General features: G+C 37.1%; 1 protein-coding gene across 3 annotated transcripts in view; it reads left to right on the top strand.

Annotated features, from left to right (window-relative positions):
• FAF1 (Fas associated factor 1) overlaps positions 1–27,966 on the top strand; it is a 529,666-nt gene that overhangs the window by 404,120 nt on the left and 97,580 nt on the right. For all 3 annotated transcript variants that reach the window (XM_040470188.1, XM_040470190.1, XM_040470189.1), the window contains 2 exons: positions 15,516–15,652; positions 20,278–20,366. In XM_040470188.1, coding sequence (XP_040326122.1) covers positions 15,516–15,652; positions 20,278–20,366 — 226 coding nt within the window. The remainder of the gene's footprint in view (positions 1–15,515; positions 15,653–20,277; positions 20,367–27,966) is intronic.

Raw genomic sequence — 27,966 nt, 5'->3', positions numbered from 1 at the left:
GATAGCTCAGTGCTTGGGATTCTCTCTCTCCCCTTTCTCTATGCTCCCCCCCCACCCCCCACTTGTACTCTCTCTCCCTCTCTCTCTCTCTCTGTCTCTCTAGCTCTCAAATAAATAAATAAACTTTAAAAAAAAAAGTTATTTCATTTTTTTAAAATCTGACTCCTGGGGCACCTGGGTGGCTCAGTCAGTTAAGCATCCAACTTTGGCTCAGGTCATGATCTTACAGTTCGTGGGTTTAAGCCCTGAGTCAGGTTCTATGCTGACAGCTTGGAACTTGGAGCCTGCAACCTGCTTCCGATTCTGTGTCTCCCTCTCTCTCTGTCTTTCCCCTGCTCACACTCTCTCTCGCTCTCTCAAAAATAGAATAAATTCTGACTCCTTATCTATTGAGACATTTAACAGTTTACTGTTACTAAGAAGTCTAATAAGCTTCAAACAGACCAAGGATTTTTTTAGATTACATCTTCCCAAAATCTCACCTGTGTTTTTTTTTTTTAATTGGCCTTTAGCTTGGCTGTGTACTAACATGCATATAGTATTGCATTTTCATGGAGAAACATTATACCATACTTTTAGAAAACAATTGGTATAGGGGCTCCTGGATGGCTCAGTTGGTTAAGTGTCAACTCCTGATTTCAGCTCAGGTCATGATCTCAATTTATGAAATCAAGCCCCATGTAGAGCTTCACACTGACAGCACAGAGCCTGCTTGGGATTCTCTCTCTCTCTCTGCCCTTCCCCCATGCTCTTTCTTGCTCTCTCTCTCAAAATAATTTTTAAAAAGTGACTGATACATATTAATAATATGGATCAGTAGTCATTAAATGATTCTATCCTTTTACTCTATGTTTTCACTTCACAGACTTTCACTTCACTTCATAAGAAATACTTCAGGTTATTTATCCCAGTATTATTCATAATAATAAAAACTAGAGAGAAAAATCTAGCTATAGGTGAATATTTATGAATATGACAATATATATCTCTACTCAATGGAATATTATTCAAACACTTAAGTAACATGCCAGTTCATTACTATGGCATAGAAGACTTAAAAATTGTATTCACTCATATAGTGATTACCACAAAAAGGAAAAGATATATTTGAACGAAACACTGATAAGAAGTAGACAAATGTTATTAGCATTGTGTTAAAAGTTTATGGAATTTATATTACATGTAATTTTTCTTTATTTTTGTAATGGACTTACTGTCTTTCAAATTTGATATTTATTTCATGATTGGCTAATATATTGACATTAAGCAAAATTCAAAAGGCAAAAAAAGGTATGAAATGAAAAGTCCCATACTTACCCATGTTAGTTACCCTCCCCAGAGGCACTGTTTTAAGTTTCTCATTTATCCATCCAGAGACTGTTTTATGTATAAACAAGCCAAAGCTAATATGTACTTACTTTTCTTTCATCTGTTTTATACCATGGTGGAACGGGTAAACACCATTCAACACCTTGCTTTTTCCACTAACATTATATGTTTTTTTTTCCAATATATGAAGTTTATTGTCAAATTGGTTTCCATACAACACCCAGTGCTCGTCCCAAAAGGTGCCTTCCTCAATACCCATCACCCACCCTCTCCTCCCTCCCACCCCCCATCAACCCTCAGTTTGCTCTCAGTTCTCAACAGTCTCTTATGCTTTGGCTCTCTCCCACTCTAACCTCTTTTTTTTTTTTCCTTCCCCTCCCCCATGGGTTCCTGTTAAGTTTCTCAGGATCCACATAAGAGTGAAACCATATGGTATCTGTCTTTCTCTGTATGGCTTATTTCACTTAGCATCACACTCTCCAGTTCCATCCACGTTGCTACAAAAGGCCATATTTCATTTTTTCTCATTGCCACGTAGTATTCCATAGTGTATATAAACCACAATTTCTTTATCCATTCATCAGTTGATGGACATTTAGGCTCTTTCCATAATTTGGCTATTGTTGAGAGTGCTGCTATGAACATTGGGGTACAAGTGCCCCTATGCATCAGTACTCCTGTGTCCCTTGGATAAATTCCTAGCAGTGCTATTGCTGGGTCATAGGGTAGGTCTATTTTTAATTTTCTGAGGAACCTCCACACTGCCTTCCAGAGCGGCTGCACCAATTTGCATTCCCACCAACAGTGCAAGAGGGTTCCCGTTTCTCCACATCTTCTCCAGCATCTATAGTCTCCTGATTTGTTCATTTTGGCCACTCTGACTGGCGTGAGGTGATATCTGAGTGTGGTTTTGATTCGTATTTCCCTGATAAGGAGCGACGCTGAACATCTTTTCATGTGCCTGTTGGCCATCCGGATGTCTTCTTTAGAGAAGTGTCTATTCATGTTTTCTGCCCATTTCTTCACTGGGTTATTTGTTTTTCGGGTGTGGAGTTTGGTGAGCTCTTTATAGATAATTTTGGATACTAGCCCTTTGTCCGATATGTCATTTGCAAATATCTTTTCCCATTCCGTTGGTTGCCTTTTAGTTTTGTTGGTTGTTTCCTTTGCTGTGCAGAAGCTTTTTATCTTCATAAGGTCCCAGTAGTTCATTTTTGCTCTTAATTCCCTTGCCTTTGGGGATGTGTCAAGTAAGAAATTGCTCCGGCTGAGGTCAGAGAGGTCTTTTCCTGCTTTCTCCTCTAGGGTTTTGATGGTTTCCTGTCTCACATTCAGGTCCTTTATCCATTTTGAGTTTATTTTTGTGAATGGTGTGAGAAAGTGGTCTAGTTTCATTCTTCTGCATGTTGCCATCCAGTTCTCCCAGCACCATTTGTTAAAGAGACTGTCTTTTTTCCATTGGATATTCTTTCCTGCTTTGTCAAAGATGAGTTGGCCATACATTTGTGGGTCTAGTTCTGGGGTTTCTATTCTCTTCCATTGGTCTATGTGTCTGTTTTTGTGCCAATACCATGCTGTCTTGATGATGACAGCTTTGTAGTAGAGGCTAAAGTCTGGGATTGTGATGCCTCCTGCTTTGGTCTTCCTCAAAATTACTTTGGCTATTCGAGGCCTTTTGTGGTTCCATATGAATTTTAGGATTGCTTGTTCTAGCTTCAAGAAGAATGCTGGTGCAATTTTGATTGGGATTGCATTGAATGTGTAGATAGCTTTGGGTAGTATTGACATTTTGACAATATTCTTCCCATCCATGAACACAGAATGTTTTTCCATTTCTTTATACCTTCTTCAGTTTCCTTCATAAGCTTTCTATAGTTTTCAGCATACAGATCTTTTACATCTTTGGTTAGGTTTATTCCTAGGTATTTTATGATTCTTGGTGCAATTGTGAATGGGATCAGTTTCTTTATTTGTCTTTCTGTTGCTTCATTATTAGTGTATAAGAATGCAACTGATTTCTGTACATTGATTTTGTATCCTGCAACTTTGCTAAATTCATGTATCAGTTCTAGCAGACTTCTGGTAGAGTCTGTCGGATTTTCCATGTATAATATCATGTCATCTGCAAAAAGTGAAAGCTTAACTTCATCTTTCTCAATTTTGATGCCTTTGATTTCCTTTTGTTGTCTGATTGCTGATGCTAGAACTTCCAACACTGTGTTAAACAACAGCGGTGAGAGTGGACATCCCTGTCGTGTTCCTGATCTCAGGGAAAAAGCTCTCAGTTTTTCCCCATTGATCCTCCCCATCATTGAGGATGATGTTAGCTGTGGGCTTTTTATAAATAGCTTTTATGATCTTTAAGTATGTTCCTTCTATCCTGACTTTCTCGAGGGTTTTTATTAAGAAAGGTTGCTGAATTTTGTCAAAGGCCTTTTCTGCATCGATTGACAGGATCATATGCTTCTTATCTTTTCTTTTATTAATGTGATGTATCACATTGATTGATTTGCGAATGTTGAACCAGCCCTGCATCCCAGGAATGAATCCCACTTGATCATGGTGAATAATTCTTTTTATGCTGTTGAATTCGATTTTCTAGTATTATTATTGAGAATTTTTGCATCCATATTCATCAGGGATATTGGCCTGTAGTTCTCTTTTTTTACTGGGTCTCTGTCTGGTTTAGGAATCAAAGTAATACTGGCTTCATAGAATGAGTCTGGAAGTTTTCCTTCCCTTTCTATTTTTTGGAATAGCTTGAGAAGGATAGGTATTATCTCTGCTTTAAACGTCTGGTAGAACTCCCCTGGGAAGCCATCTGGTCCTGGACTCTTATTTGTTGGGAGATTTTTGATGACTGATTCAATTTCTTCGCTGGTTATGGGTCTGTTCAAGCTTTCTATTTCCTCCTGATTGAGTTTTGGAAGCGTGTGGGTGTTTAGGAATTTGTCCATTTCTCCAGGTTGTCCAGTTTGTTGGCATATAATTTTTCATAGTATTCCCTGATAATTTCTTGTATCTCTGAGGGATTGGTTATAATAATTCCATTTTCATTCATGATTTTATCTATTTGGGTCATCTCCCTTTTCTTTTTGAGAAGCCTGGCTAGAGGTTTATCAATTTGGTTTATTTTTTCATAAAAACCAACTCTTGGTTTCGTTGATCTGCTCTAAAGTTTTTTTAGATTCTATGTTGTTTATTTCTGCTCTGATCTTTATTATTTCTCTTCTTCTCCTGGATTTAGGCTGTCTTTGTGTTCTGCTTCTATTTCCTTTAGGTGTGCTGTTAGATTTTGTATTTGGGACTTTTCTTGTTTCTTGAGATAGGCCTGGATTGCAGTGTATTTTCCTCTCAGGACTGCCTTCGCTGCATCCCAAAGTGTTTGGATTGTTGTATTTTCATTTTCATTTGTTTCCATATATTTTTTAATTTCTTTTCTAATTGCCTGGTTGACCCATTCATTCTTTAGTAGGGTGTTCTTTAACCTCCATGCTTTGGGAGGTTTTCCAGACTTTTTCCTGTGGTTGATTTTAAGCTTCATAGTATTGTGGTCTGAAAGTATGCATGGTAGGATTTCAATTCTTGCATACTTATGAAGCGCTGCTTTGTGACCCAGTATGTGATCTATCTTGGAGAATGTTCCATGTGCACTCGAGAAGAAAGTATATTCTGTTGCTTTGGGATGCAGAGTTCTAAATATATCTGTCAAGTCCATCTGATCTAATGTATCATTCAGGGCCCTTGTTTCTTTATTGACCGTGTGTCTAGATGATCTATCCATTTCTGTAAGTGGAGTGTTAAAGTCCCCTGCAATTACCACATTCTTATCAATAAGGTTGCTTATGTTTGTGAGTAATTGTTTTATATATTTGGGGACTCCCGTATTCGGTGCATAGACATTTATAATTGTTAGCTCTTCCTGATGGATAGACCCTGTGATTATTATATAATGCCCTTCTTCATCTCTTGTTACAGCCTTTAATTTAAAGTCTAGTTTGTCTGATATAAGTGGCTACTCCAGCTTTCTTTTGACTTCCAGTGGCATGATAAGTAGTTCTCCATCCCCTCACTCTCAATCTGAAGGTGTCCTCAGGTCTAAAATGAGTCTCTTGTAGACAGCAAATGGGTCTTGTTTTTTTATCCATTCTGATACCCTGTGTCTTTTGGTTGGAGCATTTAGTCCATTTACATTCAGTGTTATTATAGAAAGATATGGGTTTAGAGTCATTGTGATGTCTGTAGGTTTCATGCTTGTAGCGATGTCTCTGGTACTTTATCTCACAGGATCCCCCTTAGGATCTCTTGTAGGGCTGGTTTGGTGGTGACAAATTCCTTCAGTTTTTGTTTGTTTGGGAAGACCTTTATCTCTCCTTCTATTCTAAATGACAGACTTGCTGGATAAAGGATTCTCGGCTGCAAATTTTTTCTTTTCATCACATGGAAGATCTCCTGCCATTCCTTTCTGGCCTGCCAAGTTTCAGTAGAGAGACCGGTCACGAGTCTTATAGGTCTCCCTTTATATGTTAGAGCACGTTTATCCCTAGCTCCTTTCAGAATTTTCTCTTTATCCTTGTATTTTGCCAGTTTCACTATGATATGTCGTGCAGAAGATCGATTCAAGTTACGTCTGAAGGGAGTTCTCTGTGCCTCTTGGATGTCAATGCCTTTTTCCTTCCCCAGATCTGGGAAGTTCTCAGCTATTATTTCTTCAAGTACACCTTCAGCACCTTTCCCTCTCTCTTCCTCCTCTGGAATACCAATTATGCGTAGATTATTTCTCTTTAGTGCATCACTTAGTTCTCTAATTTTCCCCTCATACTCCTGGATTTTTTTTATCTTTTTCTCAGCTTCTTCTTTTTCCATAATTTTATCTTCTAGTTCACCTATTCTCTCCTCTGCCTCTTCAATCCAAGCCGTAGTTGTCTCCATTTTATTTTGCAGCTCGTTGATAGTATTTTTTAGCTCCTCCTGGCTGTTCCTTAGTCCCTTGATCTCTGTAGCAAGAGATTCTCTGCTGTCCTTTATACTGTTTTAAAGCCCAGCGATTAATTTTATGACTATTATTCTAAATTTACTTTCTGTTATATTGTTTAAATCATTTTTGATCAGTTCGTTAGCTGTTGTTATTTCCTGGACATTTTTCTGAGGGGAATTCTTCTGTTTCGTCATTTTGGATAGTCCCTGGAGTGGTGCAGGGTGCGGGGCACTTCCCCTGTGCTGTCTGGAATAACTTGCGTTGGTGGGCGGGGCCGCAGTCAGACCTGATGTCTGCCCCCAGCCCACCACTGGGGCCACAGTCAGACTGGTGTGTGCCTTCTGTTCCCCTCTCCTAGGGACGGGATTCACTGTGGGGTGGCGTGGCCCGTCTGGGCTACTTGCATACTGCCAGGCTTGTGGTGCTGGGGATCTGGTGTATTAGCTGGGGTGGATCAGCAAGGTGCACAGGGGCGGGATGGGCAGGCTCAGCTCACTTTTCCTTCGGAGATCCGCTTCGGGAGGGGCCCTGCGGCACCAGGAGGGAGTCAGACCTGCCAGAGGGATGGATCCGCAGAAGCACAGCTTTGGGTGTTTATGCAGTGCAAGCAAGTTCCCTGGCAGGAACTGGTTCCCTTTGGGATTTTGGCTGGGGGTGGGCGAGGGAGATGGCGCTGGTGAGCAACTTTGTTCCCCGCCAAGCTGAGCTCTGTCGTCCAGGGCTCAACAACTCTCCCTCCCGTTGTCCTCCAGCCTTCCCGTTCTCCAGGCAGAGCTGTTAGCTTATAACCTTCCAGATGTCAGTCCCACTTGCTGTCGGAACACACTCCGTCCGGCCCCTCCGCTTTTGCAAGCCAGACTCGGGGGCTCTGCTTGGCCGTTGGGCCGCCCCTCCGCCCAGCTCCCTCCCGCCAGCCTGTGTAGCGTGCACTGCATCGCCGCCCTTCCTACCCTCTTCCGTGGGCCTCTCGTCTGCGCTTGGCTCTGGAGACTCCGTTCTGCTAGTCTTCTGGCAGTTTTCTGGGTTATTTAGGCAGGTGTAGGTGGAATCTAAGTGATCAGCAGGACGCGCGGTGAGTCCAGCGTCCTCCTATGCCGTCATCTTCCCAGGATTCTAACATTATATGCTAAAGATATTCCATATCAGTTCGTAAAGAACTCTTTCTGCTTTATGGATAAATATCCCTTTTAATTTCCAAAGTTACTATAATTTATTTAATGAGATCCTACTGATGGACATCCAATATTACAGTTCTGCAGTAAGAGTACACATAAGTGATTTCCTACATAAAAACATATCTAAACTAAATTCCCAAATGTAGGAGTGCTAGGTTAAGAGTATGTGTGTATTTTTTAACAAATGAACATAGGGGAAAAGAGAGGCAAACCATAAAACAGACTTTTAACTATAGAGAACACTGAGGGTTGCTGCAGGGGAGGTGGGCGGGGGAGATGGGTTAAATAGGTGATGGGGATTAAGCAGAGCACATGTGATGAGCACTGGGTGTTGTAAGTAAGTGATGACTCACTAAATCCTACACCTGAAAATAATATTACACTGTATGTTAACTAACTGGAATTTAAATTAAAACTTGGAAGAAAAGGGGCGCCTGGGTGGCACAGTCGGTTGAGCGTCCGACTTCAGCCAGGTCACGATCTCGCGCTCCGTGAGTTCGAGCCCCGCGTCGGCCCCTAGGCTGATGGCTCAGAGCCTGGAGCCTGTTTCCGATTCTGTGTCTCCCTCTCTCTACCCCTCCCCCGTTCATGCTCCGTCTCTCTCTGTTCTAAAAATAAGTAAACGTTGAAAAACAAAAAAATTAAAAAAAAAAAAAAACTTGGAAGAACAAAAAGAGTATGTGTGCATTTTTAATTTTCATAGATACTGGCAAATTGCCCACAAGGGAGATGGCACAAATTTCACTCCGTCTAACAGTGTACAATACTTGCTTTATCAAGCTGACAGATAAAAAATAGTTTCTTAGTGTAGCTTTATTTTTTTAAGTTTATTTATTTATTTAAGTAATCTCTACAACCAACATGGGGCTCAAACTCATGATCCCTAGATCAAGAGTCACATGCTCCACCCACTGAGCCAGCCAGGCACCCCTCTTAGTGTAGCTTTAATTAGAAGTTAACTCATTATGAGTTATTTTGAGTGTCTTTTCACATGTTTATGAGCCACTGCTATTTCCATTTATGGCAGCTGTCTTTATATATTGTTTGTTGATCTTTTCCTTATTGTTTTATAAGAGTCCTGTATATTAGGGAACTTTGCCCTTTTTCTGTGGTTTGAAATTCAGAATTTTTTCCCCTGTTCATCATTTATCTTTTGGCCTTGTTAAGCTATTTTTTACCATATAGAAATAGTCAAAACTATCAGTTTTGTTTTTTATGCTTCACTCTGCTCCAGCTATACTAACCTTATTTTTACCTTTAAGATATGCTATCGAGGTGTTGGTATTTGCTGTTCTTTCTGCCTGAAATTCTCTTCCCAGAGATACGTGTTTCACTTCCTCCTTCACCTCTTTTGAGTCTTTGACCAAATACCAACTTTTAAGTGAGACTATTTTGTATTGCAGGCTCCCTTTCCCTGCTTTCTTTTTCTCTATCACCTGTAGCTCACAGGCTTTAGGAGTATTTTTAGTTGTCTCATAGAGACATTGCAGCTCACCTACACAAACAAGTGAGAATTAACATCTTCAACATGGTCATCACCTCAGGAGACTAGACACATGGTCCACTGAAGCTGCCATTGTCCAAAACATTTTGGGGACAACTTCTTTAAGAACTTCATTCAGAGACAGCTTAAAGCTTTACAAGGAAAGCAGTCCTGTGCCCTGAAAACGTTGTTTCTCAGTGTAGTCCATTAACCCCTAATGTAAAAATCACCTGGTGTGGGTTGGCAGCTTATTAAAATAGGCAGTTTCCTGGGCCTTTCCCCAGATCTACTGAATCAGAATCTCTGGGGAATGGGGCTGAGGAACCTGCCTTTTAAAATGGGGCTCAAAAAAAAAAAAAAAAAAAAAGAGGTTAGAGTGGGAGAGAGCCAAAGCATAAGAGACTGTTAAAAACTGAGAACAAACTGAGGGTTGATGGGGGGTGGGAGGGAGGGGAGGGGAGGGTGGGTGATGGGTATTGAGGAGGGCACCTTTTGGGATGAGCACTGGGTGTTGTATGGAAACCAATTTGACAATAAATTTCATATATTGAAAAATAAAATAAAATAAAATAAAATAAAATAAAATAAAATAAAATAAAATAAAATGGGGCTCAGTCAGTTGAGCATCTGGCTCGATTTTGGCCCAGGTCATGATCCCAATGTTGTGGGATCAAGCCCCAGGTCAGGGCTTAAGATTCTCTCGCTCCCTCTCACTCTCTCTCCAAGATAAACAAACTCCCTAGATGATTCCTAAGCCATTAAAGCTTAAAGATCACGGCCTGTATAATCAGTGTCCCCCAGCTTAGTCACATACCTTTTCCTCAGTTTGAATCATACTTAAGACTATTTCCAAAAATCAAAACTACCCTCAAAGGACAAAGAGTGTTACCAGAGGTGCTGAAGATCATTCCCAATACAAACTCCAGAACTGAGCTAAACAATGGGATTAGGCATGCAGACATGGAAATGGTGTTGCAGTAGGAAACAAAACTCTTTGGCCTGATTTTGGTATGCTTGGCAGTGCTAGTAACTTGATAAGTCTCACTTCACACATTAAAGGACCTTGGCTTTAATTTTCTTATTAAAGGGAAAAGCAGAAGAAAGAATGGCTAGATAGGTAGATGATCTCAAGGGTTCTTTCTTTTATGTTCTGGTTTTTCTACTGATATACATAAATGTGGTTTAACAAACCCACATGTATGCACATGTGTGAGTAATGAGGATTATTACTCTAGCAAAAACAGCTTGTTTGGTCTATTTTAAAGGGAAGAGACTTTGGAGTGCCTGGGTGACTCAGTTTGTTAAGTGTCCAACTCATGATTTCAGCTCAGGTCATGATCTCATGGTTTGTGAGTTTGAGCCCCACATTGGGCTCTCTGCTATCAGCATGGAGCCTGCTTCAGGTCCTCTGTTCCTGTCTTTCTCTGCCTCTCTCTCTCTCTCAAAAATAAATAAGCATTAAAATTTTTTTAATAAATAAAGGGAAGAACCTTAAACCAAAGTAACTTAAGAAGTAGTATAAAATTAGCAGCTATAGCTAAGGAAATGTATACATAGATTCTGCCTTAAACTATTTGGTAATATTGGAGAAGTCCCATAGCACTGTTGAACATGAATATCTTCTGCTTAGTAACCTCTCATTTTGAAGAAATGGTTCACACTTTATCAGAAAGACAATTAATGTTTAATGGCTCAAGGGTAAGCAGCCAGAAATTTTAATACTGATTCTTGCTTTTAAATCAGTTAACACTGCTAAACATAAATACATTTTAAAAAAATTTTTTTAATCTTTATTTTGAGAGACAGACAGTGTGAGCACGGGAGGAGCTGAGGGATGGGAGACACAGAATCAGAAGCAGGCTCCAGGCCCTGAGCTGTCAGCACAGAGCCTGACACGGGGCTCGAACTCACAAACCGTGAGATCACAACCTGAGCCAAAATCGGATGCTTAACTGACTGAGCCACCCAGGCGCCCCATTAAATACATTTTTTAATAGTGATTTTAGTTCTGTTTCCTTTTTGTTTTACTTCATTTTTTTTTTTATTAGAGGTGAGTAAGTTTGGGAAAACAGACTCTGATTGCATTTAGCTACATAATTGTGTTGTGCCTATCATATCCACTTTTAAATGTGTAAGGTTTTGTAGTATTACACAGCTGTAGCATCATGTCTTTTCTTATTTTCCAAATATTAATACTTCCCCTTTCATTCTCTAAATGAAAATAAAACCAGTGACTATTTTGGGTTTTAGTCAACAATTCTTACTATGCAAAAAATCTTTCTGGGGCGCCTGAGTGGCTCAGTCGGTTGAACGTCTGACTTCAGCTCAGGTCATGATCTCGTGGTCTGTGAGTTCAAGCCCCGCGTTGGGCTCTGTGCTGACAGCTCGGAGCCTGGAGCCTGTTTCCGATTCTGTGTCTCCCTCTCTCTCTGACCCTCCCCCATTCATGCTCTGTCTCTCTCTGTCTCAAAAATAAATAGACGTTAAAAAAATTTTTTTTTTTTAATCTTTCAGTGTTAGCCCCTAGGTATAAGCTATCATTTGATTCTTTTTTGTTTTTTGATTCTTTTTTAAATTTTTAAATGATTACTTATTTTGAGCGACAGAGAGAGACAGAGCACAAGCGGGGGAAGGAAAGAGAAAGAGAGGATGACACCGAATCTGAAGCAGGCTCCAGGCTCCAAGCTGTCAGCACAGAGCCCAACACAGGGCTCAAACTCACAAACCATGAGATCATGACCTGAACTAAAGTCAGATGCTTAGCCAACTGAGCCACCCAGGCACCCCAAAAGCTTTTATTTTAATCCTGAAAGTATAGTTATGATAAAAATGTTAAATATCATTATGCAATTAGTAATAAAATAGCTACCAGTTTGAAGGGATACCATATTTTGAACATAATTCTGATGCTTTTTGTATCTTACAAGAATATAAATGTTTTAAATGTAAGTATTACTCCCATTTTACATCTGAGGTTCCTTGGGAACCTCAATATTACATATTGAAATGTAATAATCAGGAAGCCTCACAGAGTCATTAGCAGTTTTTAGCCTCCATTTTTTATCAGATGTGCATCCTTTTGTATTATCTGGTATACAGTAGATAGTAAATGTTTGTGGAATCTCACCATTCCTAAATTGCTGTGTTTCTTCTATTATGTATCTTATGCTGGAGTACAACTTAGTAAAAGTCAGTGACTCATTTAATTATGAATTTGATTGAGAGAAACTAAACTATATCCTGTTTTGAATTAAAATGAGATTACTTTTTCCCATATCTGATTTATTAGTAATCCTGGTTTCCATTAGCAAGATAGAAAAGTACTATGCTTCAGAGACTGAAAATTTTACTAATGATTAATATATGCTAGCCATTAGATGTTCTGCTTTTTTTCTTCCCAAACTTTAGATTAAAAGATAAGATTGTATCTAATTTTAGATTTCTAAGAGCAAGAACTGGTGAATATGAGCTACTAATTATATTTTGTTTCATCAGCAAGGCCAAAGTTTGAGACTTCTCACTCACTTCCCCCAACACTACCATCACCCAGCCCCCATCAATGAATTGCTTTATTATACTTGATTTCTGATTAACTGTGTTCTCTTCATTCATTTTCTCAACCTTTCCTTCTTCTTCCCCTTCCTCCTTACCTCCCTTCCTCCCACCTTCATTCTTTGTCTTTTAAATTTGTCACTTTAGCTTTTTGTTTTGGGGGGTTGATTCCTCTTAATTAGATATATGAGGAGTAAATTGTTTCATTTATTTAAAGCTTTTATAATTAAAAAACAAAGCCATTTCTCCTTGCCAGGGAACAGTTGCCATTGCTTCCCCTTCTGGGTTTGAGATTGTAGGAATCCAATTGTTGTGGAAACCATTTATCCCTTTGTGACACCTGACTCTCTTGAACACCGTATGCAGTTAGGCTGACAAGTTTGGTGCTGCCATTAGATGCACTGGCACACTTTTAGCTCTTTAAAAGGGAAGAAAATGCCACACAATTCTGAAAACCACATTTTTTTTCTTGAAACAATTTGTTTTTCCCTTGTCTGTTTTTGTGCTAATGTTCTGAAATGGATTTTTGCTGTTGGTAGTATGCTATGAATGGTAACTTTGTGTTGTGAATAGATGTTGAGAGGAAGAAGTGGAGTCTCCTAGCCATGAGAAGGATGTGATATCTGTGTGGTGAAGTTCGTGTAAATTGTAATAGAAGGAACTGACAAGCAGGAATTTTGTAATTTGGGACTTGGCTGTCCATTGGCCCTATATGCTCTCATTGATTGTAATTTGAAAATCTCAAAGTAAACATGATTCAGATCTTAGGAAGATTAATTAGATTAATTAAAAATTTAACAAAGTCTCTCTTTGATTAGAACAAATTGTTAGTTAAGGCCACTAGAAAGCATCAACTGGCTGCGGGATTCCTGTGTATTTCTCCACGACTTCCAAAACATTAGAATGATTTGCCAATACCTGCTAGAAAACTGATCACTTTGTTGTTTTTTATAGTTAATTGAACAGCTAGTGTGCCTTTGAAGGCTGTATTTCTCTTGAATACACTTTGTGAAGTTTTGAAATGTGTGTTGTGTATTAATTTAAACTCAAGAAGTTACCTCTATTTTCATAATTATTTTCCCTTCTAGCTCGTTTTCATAAAATGACAATTTGGGAAGTACACAATTTCCAGGCAAATGAATTGTCTTGAAATTGAATACTTTAAACCACTAAGCTAACCAGCGTGTCTGCCTGCTTTCTCTCTTTTCTCCTTCCTTCCTTCCTGGCTTCTGTCTTCCCTTCCTTTTTTGGGGGTATCCTGTTTAGGTAGTATTTAATATCACTTGTGAGGCTAGTGCTATGATGGGCATCTACTGTGATATCCACTTAATCCATTGGTGTGAAAGCAACAAGGACTTATTTTCTCCCTTTTGTAGGGAATGACATTCCAGATGTTTTTTGACATTTTTAAATTCAGAGGTTGCCAATGATCAAATCAGGGTCAAGATTGACCTCAAATATTTTAGTAACAGCAGAAAGAAAAATGACATCCTAACGTTCTAGTGTCTTGATCTACACGTCTCCATTGATGAATTAAAACTATATGAGTGTGAAATTTTGTACTGGAGGCTTAGGCTGCTTGAGCACCTTTTATTGTATAATAGTTCTGGAATGTGAAGATCTGAATTTTCATGGGAGCACTGATATTTCATGGCCAACAATTGATTTCTTAGGGCCTTGTCATTTCAAATTGCCATGAGATCTGGTTATTGCTGCTCTAAATATATGTATGAAACTGCCTCCCAGTGAACTTATTCCTGTGGTGCTAACTTGCCTTGACACTCTTGCTGACAGCTCTCGTGGCCCTTAACATGGTCTATTTCCTGTAGTCACAGCACAGGTTTTGTGGAGGATTCAGCCTAAATTTCTGGAATGAATTTCTATAGACAAGAGATATATGGGCTTTAAAAATTAAGAGGTTTGATTCTGTTTTGAATTTGGATATCAAATGAATCTGAGCACATGACATTTTAATGCCGTTTGTCTTTTCAAATAGATTTACCTTCTAATGCATGTGACAACAGGATTTTGCTCATCAGCTAGAACATACATTTCAGAGGAGTTGTTACCTAAAATATTATCATAAGGCATAAGAAAACACACGATTTAAGTTGCCTTTCGTGAACATAATTAAGAATTAATAAGCCAGTACCAGTGGCTAGTCCCCAGAATTTCCACTGTTTTGCCTTTTGTGACCTGTGTTATTAAAAGTCCATTATTTTTACAGACTTTATTAAATTGGATCTTATTAAAGCATTCTATATTTGCATTTGGTCTTTCATAATTCATTATTATTATGACATTTACTTTTTACCATCAGATCTGAAAACATATCATAAGCTACCCTTTTCTCTTGAAAGAAATGCTAATTTCAAACAGTCCTCTAATAGAAGAGAAAAGCTTTATCAGTTTTTTCATTTATTCCAGATCGTGTTAAGAATACTAATGCTAGACTTCAGTATGCTAATATCTCTGAGCTTTTTTGGTCAAAAGCTTAGAATTATTATTTTTATCTCATGGTAAGTATGAAACTAGAAGGCCCACTACTACTGGAAAAAACACAATTCTAAAGTACAATTCTTGATTCTAAAGACTTGTGAAAATGTTGCTAAATCCTGTTTAGTCTAGGATGCTGCCAGTCAATTTAACTTTGTACCACACGGTATTTGTCCTATTTAAGAAATTCTTTCCTCTTAAAATTCATTTTGTTTGTTTTTCTCATTGTTTAGGGCAGTATAGCTTGCAATGTTTAAGACTAAGAATCCTATTCTCTCAGCCTCCAGCCAGCATTTAGGGCTTGCTGCCTGCTTTCCTGTATGATAATTATTTCTGTATCATTTAAGATATTGTTGAAAACTCAGTATAGCAGGACTGTATGTACTGATAACAGACAGGCTATTTATAACATAATTAGTAAAACAGTGAGTTTTTTGTTGGGGAACTAGTAAGTTTATTAAACTCCAAAATGAAATTGACTTTGACTTTTGTCTCATTTTAGATTTCTGACAATGTGCAATAGACATTTTGGCAGTGTTGTGGCACAAACCATTCGGACTCAAAAAACAGATCAGTTTCCACTTTTTCTGATTATTATGGGAAAGCGTTCATCTAATGAAGTGTTAAATGTGATACAAGGTAAAGTACCTGTCACAAAGGGAGTAGAGTGTCTTCTTGTGTATGAGTTAACCTTATAATATTTACCATCAAAGTTGAAAGTAATTCTCTATATTGGTGAACATCTTTGTATTTTAAAACATAGAATATCCTAAAAAAGAACATCTTCAAAAAGTACAGGTTCTATGAAGAATGAAATACGCTGCATTAAATCCAACAGAAATTTCTTTTTTTTTTTATTTAAAAACATTTTTTTAATGTTTATTTATTTTTGAGAGAGACAGAGTGCAAGCAGGGGAGGGGGAGAGAGAGAGGGAGACACAGAATCTGAAGCAGGCTCCACGCTCCGACCTGTCAGCACAGAGCCCAACGTGGGGCTCAAACTCATGAACTGTGAGATCGTGACCTGAGCTGAAGTCAGACACTGAACCAACTGAGCCACCCAGGCGCCCCACCAACAGAAATTTCTTAATAAAATTGCACAACCCTTGGGACATAGCATAATCATGTTAATTGTTCAGAACTGCTAAATTCTCCAACAATTAAGTCATAATCACTTGTCAAACATGACATTTTTTTATACATATATTGATTTCTTGCTGTAATGTTGATTAATTGAAAGAAATGCTGATCTTTAGTTATCTAGAAAAGCCAGTGACTGGGTATTATAAATCAGTTGTTCACACAGTGGTTGCTGGTACCCCTTATTTGTGTGAATCCGTGTTAGGATACAGTGCTAAGGTATGAAGCTATAGGATGCCTGTAAGTTTAATCACATAGCATACTCTTTACAAACAAAAACAGTGACTGATTTTTTATAAAACTGTTACTGATATACCCCAAGGATTATTATAAAATTATTATTTAGAACATAGCTTAAATTGAAAAGAGTATATCTTTCCTATGCCATAGTGAAAAGATGTTTCTCATGCCCCAAGCTAAAGCTTGTGTCTGAGATTCTTTCTTTCTTTCTTTTTTTTTTTTAAGTTTATTTTGAGAGGGAGAGAGCACTAGTGGAGGAGAGACAGAGAGAGTGGGAGAGAGAGAATCTCAGGCAGGCTCTGGGCTGTCAGTGCAGAGTCCAATGTAGGGCTCGAACTCACTAACCATGAGGTTATGACCTGAGCTGAAACCTAGAGTCGGTCACTTAACTGACAGAGCCACCCAGGTGGCCCTGAGATACTTTATTTCTACCTGTATTTCAGTTAAAAGTTCTATAGTGGATAATATGATGTCGGGGCATGGTGTAAATTCTAGTGCCTTTAAAACTCAAAATAAAACCTCTGGTATTTTATGTTTGCTCTGTAACTAAAGCATTGAGTTTCATAAACAATGCTAAAGAAAATCTTCTAGGGGAATGAATTACATAGGGTAAATGGATAATGAAGATAATATTTCATTCCTGTTTTCCCTGTCAAAGGCAGTATTATAATAGTCAGTGGTTCTTAAAATGTATTCCATGGATCCTGGAGGTCCTCTGGACCCTTTCATTGGATCCGTGACATCAAATTGTTTTCATGATAGTGATAAGACTTTTCTTTTTTGCCTCTTTTTTTTTTTTTTATTACTGTGCTAACATTTGCATTGGTGGCACAAAATCAAATTTGTGTAAAACTACTGGCACCTTCACACAAATCAAGGTCATGACCAAAACTATACCAGTAGCATATTCTTTACCTCTATTATGTGCAATTTTAAAATTATTTTATTAAATTCCACCCTTTTTATAGTTTGTGTGACACACAAGAGGTATGGATAACACATTTCTGCTGCATTTCAGAGTACAAAGGTAGTCTCAAAGAAAAGCACTTGTATGGTTGCTTGAGCTGAACGAGTCATTTTTTTCTTACAGAACATCATTTTTACTTGAAAATACTGAGAGACAAACTATACTTAAATAGCCTAGGTATTACTGATAGTACTTGTTGCCACTGATAAAACTTGAGCTTTTAAGCAAAACATTGTCATCCACCATAAAATTGACAGCTTAAATAATTTTCTGATGACATCAGTTTTAAGATTAACAAATGTGATTTTTTGATATCATATAACTAGGTATGTCAATATTGAGGAGAAATGCATAACTCAGTGAACCAATATTTTCAACATGACCAATGCATGATATTATAAAATCATGCATAGGTAAAAGATCCATTCAAAGACCAAGATAGGTCAGTGGATCTTAATATTACAAAATACAAACAGTTCATCAATGGTTTCAAGTTCTTCACATAGTTGGAGAAACTTGTACTTGTCAGTTTAGGTGTATCAAAGAATATTTACAATTATCTATTAAAATACTCCTCTCTTTTTTTCTCCAAAACTCTTTCCATTTGTCATACCAGTTAATAACTACCAGTGATTGTGTATTCTGTGATAAGGAAATTGATCCTTAGAGAGCTATAGTCATTCACTCATTCACTTAGTTATTCGCTTACTAAGTGAATAGTTAATTAAGCTCTTGTCATGTGCTAGACAGTTTCTAGGCACTAGAACATATAGTTTTTAAGTTGTGGAGTTAGGTTAGAACTGTGGCTATAAAACCAACTCTGCTTTCTCACTACCATGGTATCACACCAAGATAATATTTGTTCTCTAGCTCATTTGTTCAGAGACTAGTGCTGATATGACTGATTTATTTAGATTGTTTCTTTTACTAAGGACCACAGATGCTCCCTAACCTGCTGCCAGTGGTCATAAGGAAAATAGAGAAAAGGACCATTGAAAGGTCATGTTAGTCCAGCCCTACTCTAGAATAACACCAGCAAGGATGCTTGCTATTTGTTGTCCCGTTTCATCAATGGGACAAGAAGACCTCCTCTCAGGCCCCGGAGAAAGATGGGCACTTTTGCATGTAGTTTTGAAAGAAAAGAAGAATTGCCAAATCTTTATGTGTCCTTATGGATTTCTCTCTTGTAGATGTATCCAAAGCAAGTAACAGGACAATGCATTCAAGAAATGGTGTATATGTGCTTTATGTGCTATACTTTTGTCATGGCATTGGGCAGAGAATAAAATAGCATTAAGGAAAATCAAGCATTTATTTGTTTTGTTTTTTTATTTTTTTACTATTTATTTTTGAGAGAGAGAGTGCGCAAGCAGAGTTGGGGCAGAGAGGGAGACAGAGAACCTGAAGCAGTCTGTGTGCTATCAGCACAAAGCCTGACATGGGGCTCAAACCCATGAACCGTGAGATCCTGACCTGAGCCAAAGTCTGACGCTCAACTGACTGAGCAACCCAAGCACCCCAAAAGGAAATCAAATATTTAAATACTCTCTTATAAAACTAATATAACACTGTATATTAACTAACTGGAATTAAAATTAAAACTTTAAAAGATTAAAATAAAATAAAATAAATAAGTACTCTCATAAAGTTTATAGTATAGTCATTTTTTTAAAAAAAAATTTTTTTTTCAACGTTTATTTATTTTTGGGATAGAGAGAGACAGAGCATGAACGGGGGAGGGGCAGAGAGAGAGGGAGACACAGAATGGGAAACAGGCTCCAGGCTCTGAGCCATCAGCCCAGAGCCTGACGTGGGGCTCGAACTCACGGACCGCGAGATCGTGACCTGGCTGAAGTCGGACGCTTAACCGACTGCGCCACCCAGGCACCCCTATAGTATAGTCATTTAAAAGCAGCTGAAAGGGAAAAATATCAGTTGGGCAAAAAAAGAACTCTTCTTTTTTTTTTTTTTCCAGAAAATGAATTGCTGTTTGCGTCACCAGAGTTTTTAGTGATAAGAGATAATTCTAAATAAATAGTGTACTGAGATGGCAAAGAGAACAGGCTTTTTGAGTCAGACTCATTTGATTTCAAACCCTGGCCCCACCACTTAATCAGCTTGATCTTGATTGCACAGGTTACTTGAGCTCTCAAAGTCAAAATCATAATGATACTTTCAAAGCATTGTTGTACAGGTTAAATGAGATTATATATATAATGTAAATCCAAATTCTATAGCTATAAATAAATATATACTATATACTATACTATATAATGTATATAAATAATATATCTATAATATATTTGTATATAATAATATATAATATGTACTATACTATATATAATATATAAATACATATTATAATAATATATAAAATATAAATATTTTATTTATATATAAATATATAATATAAAATATAATAATAAATATATAACATATACTCTACTGTAAATAAATATATAATCTAAATACTATATATATATTTATATTTTTGCCCAACTGATATATATATATATATATATATATATAGTATTTAGCCTAATTATTGGCATATAAACAATTGGTAGTTGTTGCTAGTATCTTTAAGTACCTGCATTTTTCTAACTTGAAAGAACTTCTGATCCTCATAACTTAACCATTCTTCTTCATAGTGCTGAAAAATCTTTCTCATTGAGAGATGGTTGCCTCAAATCTACTGTATTTGAAATTTCAACTGCCTGTATGCTGCTTTACTCTTTCACACTGAACATATGAAACTTTTCAATGAAAATGTGAAAGTGTTTTAACTAGATATTAGCATAGTAGTCTGCAATTTTTATTAGACTTTAGTTACTCCTTACTGATTAATTCTAGAATGGCTTTCCATTTTATTATAACTTTAATAATGTGAAATTTGGCAATCTCCGTGTGTTGCTAGGTAACACAACAGTGGATGAGCTAATGATGAGACTCATGGCTGCAATGGAGATCTTCACAGCCCAACAACAGGAAGATATAAAGGATGAGGTAAGATGAAAGGTTAAGTAGACTTTTAATAGGATTTTGATGGGATAATTTGTCAAATGGAGATGCTTGCCTATGTCATGATTGATAAATAAGGATAATGAAGATGCATTTCCAGATGAACCAAGGACTTTTATACCATTGAGTTTACCTTTCAGTCCTTTCTTTTCATGACCCTAAGACCCAACAATTTGTTTAACTTTATGGACATTTATACTTTGCTAGATTTGGAGTGGTGACAGGAGGTCAATTTGCAAGAAATGAATTCCGAAGCATATTTACAAAAGAAACGAGAGTCCAGGAAATCCTGTGTACTATGTGGTTTTTTCACTCACTTTCAAGATCCTCCTACTCTTTTTAAATATTGAGATTGATTAGGAGTGAACAGATTTTACATTTGAACATATTTTTGAAACACTGGGAGGCTTAGTAAAAGATCTCCAGAATTCTGAATTTCTCAGTCTCTTTAGTATATTCAGTTGGTATAGATGGCATGAGCATGGAACCTCAAATAAAATAATAATAATAGCAGTATTGATAATGACAGTAGTAGTCAACATTTACTGAATATTTATAATGTGCTAAGCACTGAGCTAAGAAGTGATCTCAAAACAACCCCATGAGGTTGTATATGAGTCACAGAAACTCTGCCACAGAGTTCTGGCAGAAAACACATGGCACTTTCAAACTTGGTTATTTGAGAACAGTTTAATAAAAGAACTGTTGGGGCGCCTGGGTGGCGCAGTCGGTTAAACGTCCGACTTCAGCCAGGTCACGATCTCGCGGTCTGTGAGTTCGAGCCCCGCGTCGGGCTCTGGGCTAATGGCTCAGAGCCTGGAGCCTGTTTCCGATTCTGTGTCTCCCTCTCTCTCTGCCCCTCGCCCATTCATGCTCTGTCTCTCTCTGTCCCAAAAATAAATAAACGTTGAAAAAAAAAAAAAAAAAGAACTGTTTATAAAGGTAAGATCAGGGTTTATGGAAATCAGCAATAGTTAGTACAAACTCTAGGGCAAAGAGGAGCCGTTAACCACCCCTAGGCCTAAATGCGTTGGGGAAGGTGGTATATCGAGAGGACTGTATCTAGTAGAGGGATATAGCCATTGATGTCCTGGTAGAGAGGAAACCCAGAAATAGCTTTACTTTCCTTCCAAGCTCTGATCTCCTACTAGTACCTCCTACTGACCTAACCCAACCAGAAGCTGAAAATCAAGAGAACCACCCTGGGCAAAAAGCTAGGTGAAGTGTGGATACTGAGGACCAAATGAGAGATAATCTAATACAGATTGGTACTATTATCTTCACTTCTCAGATGAGAATGCTGAAGATCGAAAGGGTTAAGTTCATTTGCCCAAGATCACATGGCTAGTAGGACCTATAATAATCTCAAGTAATCATTATTGCTATATCAGTCAAAATTCTGGGTTTGGAAAACAGCCTAAAAATTATGAAACACATGCTAGCATTTGTTCGTTTGAGATGCTTATTTCACAGGTACTTATTAAATTATCCCTCCTAATATTTTTAATTGAAAAAATTATTTTCATAGACAAATAGAGAAAGTTTGATTTCTGAGTAATGATGAAAAGTTTCTAGCTATAGGGAGTACTTTCAATACAATACCCATTAGCTATTACAAATGGAAAACATGTAGACATATTTTTTACTTTATTTGCTTGTCTCTTTCTTCTATTAGACTGAGTTTAAGAACAAGAGTTGGGTCATATTCACATTTATAACTGTATCCCCTAACGGTATACCTAGGATGAAGTAAGCACTCAACAAATGTTTGCTAAATGATTGACTAAATGAATACTTGGCAGAATTCACATGAAATAATGTTAGTTGATGGGGCACCTGGGTGGCTCAGTTGATTAAGTATTCAACTTCAGCTCAGGTCATGATCTCACAGTTCATGAGTTCAAGCCCCACATCGGGCTCTGTGCTGACAACTTGGAGCCTGGAGCCTGCTTCTGACTCTCTCTCCCTCTCTCTGTGTCCCTCCCCTGCTTGCTCGCTCTCTCTCTCTCTCTCTCTCTCAAAACTAAACACTAAAAATAAAAGAAAGAATGTTAGTTGAAAAAAAGAATTCTTGATTATAGTGGTATAAAATCTGATTAACAAGTTAGCACTAATTAACAAATACGAAAATTTGGAGTGATGTAACTAGTTTAGAGTTTTAATACACATTAGGTTTCTTTCATTGCTGGAAAAATGATGTTTGTAATTTTCCTTAATAGCCAATGTTTCATTTACTCTAAAGAAAAGGTAATCAGGTATATGGTGGAAAGATGTTTATCTGTTACTTTATAAATTGACAATGACATTTTGAAATAATGAAGTACTGTACTTAGTTAGGAATTTGTAATAATAGGTGTGTTGCCATTCATGATTACATTTATCCTGGAATAGAGGCATTGATTGATAATAATTCACTAAACACATTCTTCAGCCATTTAAATCTTGAGTCTCATTAGTACTAGATTTACAGATTATGCTGTATAATAATATGAATGCACTATATTTGCATGCATATTCCCAGTTCATTCTTTCGTCTTAATTTGTGTTCCTCATAATTCATTGGTAAAGAAATTGACTTTAATTCCTTTAATACTGAGCACAAATTTTAATATCAGGGTTACAGGAAAAATCCAAGGCTCTATATAATTGAAATTTTTATTGAAATTTAACTGTAAGAGGTAAGGATTTCTCTTTGTTTTTAGTGTCTTCATGGAAGTTATTATTCAGTTCATAAGTAGAGTTCCTAAGACAAGGTTTTCTAGGTTCAACGACTTGTTTTGGACTATGCATAGATCATAAATGATTTGGTATCTGCTGTGTACGTGACAAGAAACACTGTCCCTTATAATGGCGAATTTGCTTTTACTCTTCAAAAAATTTCAAGTAAGGCTTTATCTTAAGCTTGCAATTATAATCAAATTCATAGACAGGGTTGGGGCACAGCTTCCTAGGCCTGAATTTATGTAAACTTAACTTTGGTTCAGTTGTATCCATTACTTCCCTGATTCCGTTGTATTCGTGCAACCAGAGATGCCTATACTATACAAAGTTTTTATTAAATAAAACCAAGCCCAAACATATTCATTCTCTGAATTATTCTTTAATGGCCCAGAATGCACTAACCTTTGTATCACTAATTGTTCTATTTTCTTTTCTTTTTCTTCCAAGATTTTATTTAAGTTAGTTATTAATATATAGTGTAGTATTGGTTTCAAGAGTAGAATTTAGTGATTCATCACTTACATACAACACCCAGTACTCACCACAACAAGTGACCTCCTAATGCCCATTACCCATTTAGCCCATCCCCCCACTGACCTCCCTTCCAGGAACCCTCAGTCTGTTCTCTATATTTAAGAGTCTTTTATGGTTTGCCTCCCTCTCTGTTTATATTTTATTTTTTCTTCCCTTCTCCTATATTCATCTGTTTTCTTTCTTAAATTCCATATATGAGTGAAATCATATGATATTGTCTTTCTCTGACTGACTTATTTTGCTTAGATACCAGAAGATACTCTAGCTCCACCCACGTTGTCACAAATGGCAAGATTTTGTTCTTTTTGATGGCTGAGGAATATTCCATTGTATATAATCAAGAAGCATACATTATATAAGCCTCTTGTTTTGGTAGAACGGCCTATAGTTTTATTCACAGACACTTTCAGTAATGATTTAGTTTGGTTTTTTAAGTGTTTACTGAGCATCTATCAAGTATATAGCTCCGGGCTCAGTCCTGGGGACAGAGAGGTACTTTGCTGCAATGTAGGCTTATTGACAATGAAGGGGTGAGGAGGAGAGTAAATATCACTACATGATAGTAGCCACATCTAAAATCTGTTTTTACTTACAGCCTGGTTCCAAACAATAGATACTTTCTAACATGTAAATAGATTCAATTATTTTCATATGCCCTATTTTCTTTAGCCAGTAGTAATCCAGAAAACTCTGATTATAAAGAGTTTATGATACTTAGTTCCTGGTCTGTTTATTATTTCATTCGTTTCTTTGTTCATCCATTCAACAATGTATTTAGAATCCTCAGTGTCATAGGTGCAGGGATTACTTCTTTCCAGATTTTTCTATTTCTTCCTGATTCAGTGTTGGTAAGTTGTATGTTGAAAGGAATATTTTTTTTTAGTTTATTTATTTTGAGAGAGAGAGAGAAAGAGAGGAGGGGGAGGGACAGAAAGAAAGGGAGAGAGAATCCCAAGCAGGCTCTGTGCTATCAGCACAGAGCCCAGTGCAGGGCTCGATCCTGCAAACTGTGAGATCATGACCTGAGCTGAAACCAAGAGTTGGACGACACTTACCTGATGGAACCACCCAGGCACCCTGCAAGGAATTTATCCATTTCTTCTAAATGATCTAATTTATTTGTATACTGGAATATAATTGTTCGTAGTAGTCTCTTATGATCCTTTTTGTAATATTGTGCTATCAATTGTAACATCTCCTCTTTCATTTCTGATCTTATTTATTTGAGCCCTCTGTTTTTCTTGGTGAGTCTGTCTAAAGGCTTGTCAATTTTGTTTATCTTTTCAAAAATTCAGCTCTTAGTTTCACTGAACTCTTATTTATTATTGAAATTTAATTGACATAAAATGGTATATTTTATTTATTATTGAAATTTAATTGATATAAAATGGTTTCAGGTATACAACATTAATTCAATAATTCTATACATTATTCAGTGCTCACAATGATAAATATAGTTACACTGATCTTTTCTATTGTCTTTTCTTTCTCCTCTGATCCTTACCATTTTTTCCCCTCTGCTAACTTTGGACTTTGTCCTTCTTTTTCTAGTTCCTTGAGAGTAAAGTTAGATTGTTTATTTGAGATTTTTCTTGTTTCTTGATATAGGCATTTACCACCATGAGCTTATCTCTTATAACTGCATTTGCAGTGTCCCATAAGTTTTGATAGGTTGTATTTCCATCTACATTTGTCTCAAGGTATTTTTTATTTTTTCTTTGATTTCTTCATTGACCCACTGGTTGTTCAGCATGTTGTTTAAGCTCCACATATTTGTGAATATTCCAGTTTTCTTCTTGTAATTGATTTCTAGTTTCATACCATTTCAGTTGGAAAACATGCTTGATATGATTTCAGTTTTTATTAAGATTTTTTGTGTGCCCTAACATATGATTTATCCTGCACAGTATTCCATGTGTGCTTGAGACGAATGTGTATTCTGATCTCTTTGGGATAAAATGTTCTGTATATGTTTCTTAAGTCCATCTTATCTAACCTGTCATTTTATTCCAGTATTTCCTTATTGACTTTCTGTCTGGATGATATATCCATTGATGAAATTGGGGTATTAAAGTCCCCTACTATTATTGTATTGCTGCCTCTTTCTCCCTTTTAGGTCTGTTAATATTTGTTTTCTATATTTAGGTACTTCTATGTTGGGTGCATAAATATTTTAAAAAGGATTCTTTATCCAATGTTTTTTCTCCATAGTTAATCCCAGATCACAGAAGATAATAATTTCTTTCATCTTGATTTGTATATTCATTTCATAAATATTTATTGATCTTTTCCTATGTACTAGACACTATGTAAAGCACCAGTACCACAGCTGTGAGCAAGATAGGGCCACTGGGCTTACAACTCAGGAAGTAATCAGGAAGATAGAGCCGTGGGAGCACCTAGCCAGAGTGAGCTAGACATGCTGTGTAGGCAACTTGACATGGAGGACAGAGAAGGGCTCTTGCATTCTCCATGTAAGCTATGAGGCAGGTATAACAGGTGAGAATGAAGATAATAATAATAGCTACTCTTCAGGTTCCTGCTACATGCCAGCCATAGGTATTTCTCAGTGTAATTCCTAGACTACCAGAATACTTAGCTATCCACCAAGGATTCCAGGCAGTTTGGTATGAATAAGCAATGTAATCAATTTTGTTAACATGTATTTCACATTTTGAAATGTAAAATAAATCGCATTTCATACATCATATCTGTTTTATAGGCTGCTCATATACAACAAGGATTGCATTGGTTGTTTTATTGAGACAAATTCATTTAACTGGGGCAGTTTACTTTGGCTTCTGAACTATTATGTCATTCACATGTTACTGTTAAACTTATATTCATTTTTCCTTGCTTAAATCAGTTATATTATCTTCTTAATTCCCCAAAATTGACCGTGGCTGAACTACCCTACAATGCAGTAATTGTACTATGAGATATTTACCCAAAGGATACAAAAATTCAAAAGGATAGGTGCCCCCTGATGTTTATAACAGCAGTACCTACAACCGCCAAACTATGGAAACAGCCCACATGTCCATCGATTGATGAATGGGTAAAGAAGATGTGATGTGTATATACGCACACACACACACACACACACACACGTACAATAAAATATTCCTCAGCCATCAAAAAAAATGAAATCTTGTCATTTGCAAAATGTGGATGGAGCTAGAGAGTATTATGCTAAGCAAAATAACTCAGAGAAAAACAAATACCATAGGATTTCACTCATGCGGAATTTAAGAAATGAAACAAAGGAGCAAAGGGGTAAAAAAAGAGAGGCAGACCAAGAAACAGACTCTAAACTATAGAGAACAAACTGATGGTTACCCGAGGGGAGGTGGGCAGGGATATGGGTTAAATAGGTGATGGGTGATGGATATTAAGGAGTACATGTGTTGTGATGAGCACCAGGTATTATATGAAAGTGTTGCATCACCATATTGTACACCTGAAACTAATATTACACTATAAGTTAACTAAGTGGAATTTAAATGAAAACTTTTTTTAAAAATCTGTGCATGGTTTATAGCAACATTATTCGTAATAGCCAAGAGGTAGAAACAACACGAGTGTCCATAAAGGGACAAGGGTAAAAAATAACAACAACAAAAAAGTGGCATATGCATACAATGGAATACTATTCAGCCTTAAAAATGAATTCTGGTAGAGGCTACAATATCAGATAAATCTTGAAAACATTATGCCAATTCTCAAAAAGAAAAGGGAGGTGACCCAAATAGATAAAATCATGAATGAAAATGGAATTATTACAATCAATCCCTCAGAAATACAAGCAGTTATCAGGGAATACTATAAAAAATTATATGCCACCAAACTGGACAACCTGGAAGAAATGGACAAATTCCTAAGCACCCACACACTTCCAAAACTCAAACAGGAAGAAATAGAAAACTTGAACAGACCCATAACCAGCAAAGAAATTGAATCAGTTATCAAAAATCTCCCAAAAAATAAGAGTCCAAGACCAGATGGCCTCCCTGGGGAATTCTGCCAGACATTTAGAGCAGAGATAATACCTATCCTTCTCAAGCTTTTCCAAAAAAATTGAAAGGGAAGGAAAACTTTCAAAGTAATGAAGCCAGCATTACTTTGATTCCTAAACCAGACAGAGACCCAGCAAAAAAAGAGAACTACAGGCCAATTTCCCTGAGAAATATGGATGCAAAAATTCTCAATAAGATACTAGCCAATTGAATTCAACAGCATATAAAAAGAATTATTCACCATGATCACGTGGGATTCATTCCTGGGCTGCAGGGCTGGTTCAACATTCACAAATCAATGTGATACATCACAT

The sequence above is a fragment of the Herpailurus yagouaroundi genome, unplaced genomic scaffold (assembly GCF_014898765.1).
Source record: "Herpailurus yagouaroundi ecotype Mexico unplaced genomic scaffold, PumYag 77, whole genome shotgun sequence".
Taxonomy (NCBI): Eukaryota; Metazoa; Chordata; class Mammalia; order Carnivora; family Felidae; genus Herpailurus; species Herpailurus yagouaroundi.
Note: the sequence above shows the minus strand (reverse complement) of the source record. Positions and strands in the feature narration are given on the sequence as shown.